The sequence below is a fragment of the Limulus polyphemus genome, unplaced genomic scaffold, assembly GCF_000517525.1.
Source record: "Limulus polyphemus unplaced genomic scaffold, Limulus_polyphemus-2.1.2 Scaffold11503, whole genome shotgun sequence".
Classification (NCBI taxonomy): domain Eukaryota; kingdom Metazoa; phylum Arthropoda; class Merostomata; order Xiphosura; family Limulidae; genus Limulus; species Limulus polyphemus.
In genome coordinates this window covers 1-2,150 of record NW_013677113.1, presented here as the reverse complement: position 1 = coordinate 2,150, position 2,150 = coordinate 1, and the positions used below count along the sequence as shown (strand labels likewise).

Sequence of the window (2,150 nt, the reverse complement as noted above, 5' to 3'; positions counted from 1 at the left end):
TAGTTCTTGTGTACAATAATTTCTCGCGAGTGGTTTGTGTAAAGTGGGTTCCTCGTCATCGAATTAGGCTTAACTTAGTTCTTGTGTACAATAATTTCTCGCGAGTGGTTTGTGTAAAGTGGGTTCCTCGTCATCGAATTAGGCTTAACTTAGTTCTTGTGTACAATAATTTCTCGCGAGTGGTTTGTGTAAAGTGGATTCCTCGTCATCGAATTAGGCTTAACTTAGTTATTGTGTACAATAATTTTTTGCAAGTGGTTTCTATAAAGTGGATTCCTCGTCATCTAATTAGGCTTAACTTAGTTCTTGTGTACAATAATTTCTCGCGAGTGGTTTGTGTAAAGTGGGTTCCTCGTCATCGAATTAGGCTTAACTTAGTTCTTGTGTACAGTAATTTCTCGCGAGTGGTTTGTACTTAACCCGCCTCAGCGGTAAACTTGGGGCTCGTTAAAACTAAAATTCGGGTTTCGATCCTTGCATTGGACGTAACAAATATAGTCCATTGGATATAGCTTTGTGTTTATCAGTCAACAAACGAATGCACCTTATAATAATCAACTCACCCTCCCTTTTTTCAGTTTCTGAAATTTTTTTGTTGTCCCCGAATTGCTTATGGCTTTGATATTTTATTGGTTACAGAACCCTTGATAATTTAAACGGGAATTTTACAGCTAGTTACGTTTTTTTTTTTAGAGAGAAATAAGTAATATCATCTAAATTACGAATTTATGTCGCTTGTATGATGTTTAAAATCTAATAAATAATTGAAATACAATGTTTGTTGTTTACAAAATTAAAAAGTTTGTTCATGGTTTCCATTAGAAAAACACAACGTGTTACGTATTTCGACGACTTCTACGTCGTCTTCAGCAGTTATATCAGTGCAATGACTTGAATACGTTTTTCTTTTTTTAAATTTATTATTTACAATGGTCTCGAGGTAAGGCAATTAGTGAACAGCACTCGCCGCCAACTCTTGGGCTACTCTTATTGAATAGTTGGATTTGACTGTCGCTCTTGTAACGTACCCGCGGCTCCAAGTTGCGGAGCGCCAATCTTTGTGTTTTTGCAACAAATGGACTCGAACGCTGGACCCACTGAATCCACAGTCCGGCACGCCAACTACGAGGCCACCAATTATTGAAGTATAGCGTACTATTTATTACCTGTCGATATCAAAATTATATATAACATAAATAAGTTCATGACTTGGGGGTTAGGACCCTCGTCTCGCAACCTGTGGGTCGCGGGTTCGAATCCTCGTCGTTGGACATGCCCGCCCTTTCAGCCGTAGGGGCGTTAAATTATAATGTGACGGCCAATCCCACTATTTATTGGTAAACGAACAGTTCAAGCGTTGACGGTGGGTGATGTCTCAGGACTCAAAACAAAAAATGAGGGGAAGGAAAATGTCATGATATGGGAAAGCTTTTCGTACTTGTAGCAAGTTTATTTACTTATTTATTTATTTTTTTGCAGATAACCAAGCTGAAGATTGATTATAACCCGTTTGCTAAAGGATTTCGAGAAATGCGTAATCCAAAAGAAGACAGGAAGTACGTATAATCTAGCCTCGTTTTGGTATGTACTGTACACTCGTAACACTGAACGAAACAGTGCAGATATTCAAGTATTCTTATCCTAAAACTCCCACAAAGAACCTAGCCACATCAAGAGGGAGTTTATAATTTTGTAGCAATTTCATAGAACTTGATCATTTTATTACTAGGCGTTTTCGTTAACAATGGAATACGGCAATAGACATAACCTTAGAAAACACATTCACCAAGGGATCATTATGTTAAACACATTCACCATGGGATCATTAAGTTACACACACATTCACCATGGGATCATTAAGTTAAACACATTCACCAAGGGATCATTAAGTTAAACACATTCACCAAGAGATCACTATGTTAAACACATTCACCAAGGGATCACTATGTTAAACATATTCACCATGGGATCATTAAGTTAAACACATTCACCAAGGGATCATTAAGTTAAACACATTCACCAAGGGATCATTAAGTTAAACACATTCCCCAAGGGATCATTAAGTTAAACATATTCACCAAGGGATCATTAAGTTAAACACATTCACCAAGGGATCATTAAGTTAAACACATTCCCCAAGGGATCATTAA

General features: G+C 37.3%; 1 protein-coding gene across 1 annotated transcript in view; it reads left to right on the top strand.

The window, feature by feature from the left end:
* Positions 1-1,556, top strand: part of LOC106476769 (T-box transcription factor TBX3-like) — a gene marked incomplete at both ends in the record, with an annotated part of 8,139 nt that extends 6,583 nt beyond the window's left edge. The window contains one exon of the mRNA XM_013937396.1: positions 1,480-1,556. Coding sequence (XP_013792850.1) covers positions 1,480-1,556 — 77 coding nt within the window. The remainder of the gene's footprint in view (positions 1-1,479) is intronic.
* Positions 1,557-2,150: the final 594 nt, after the last annotated feature.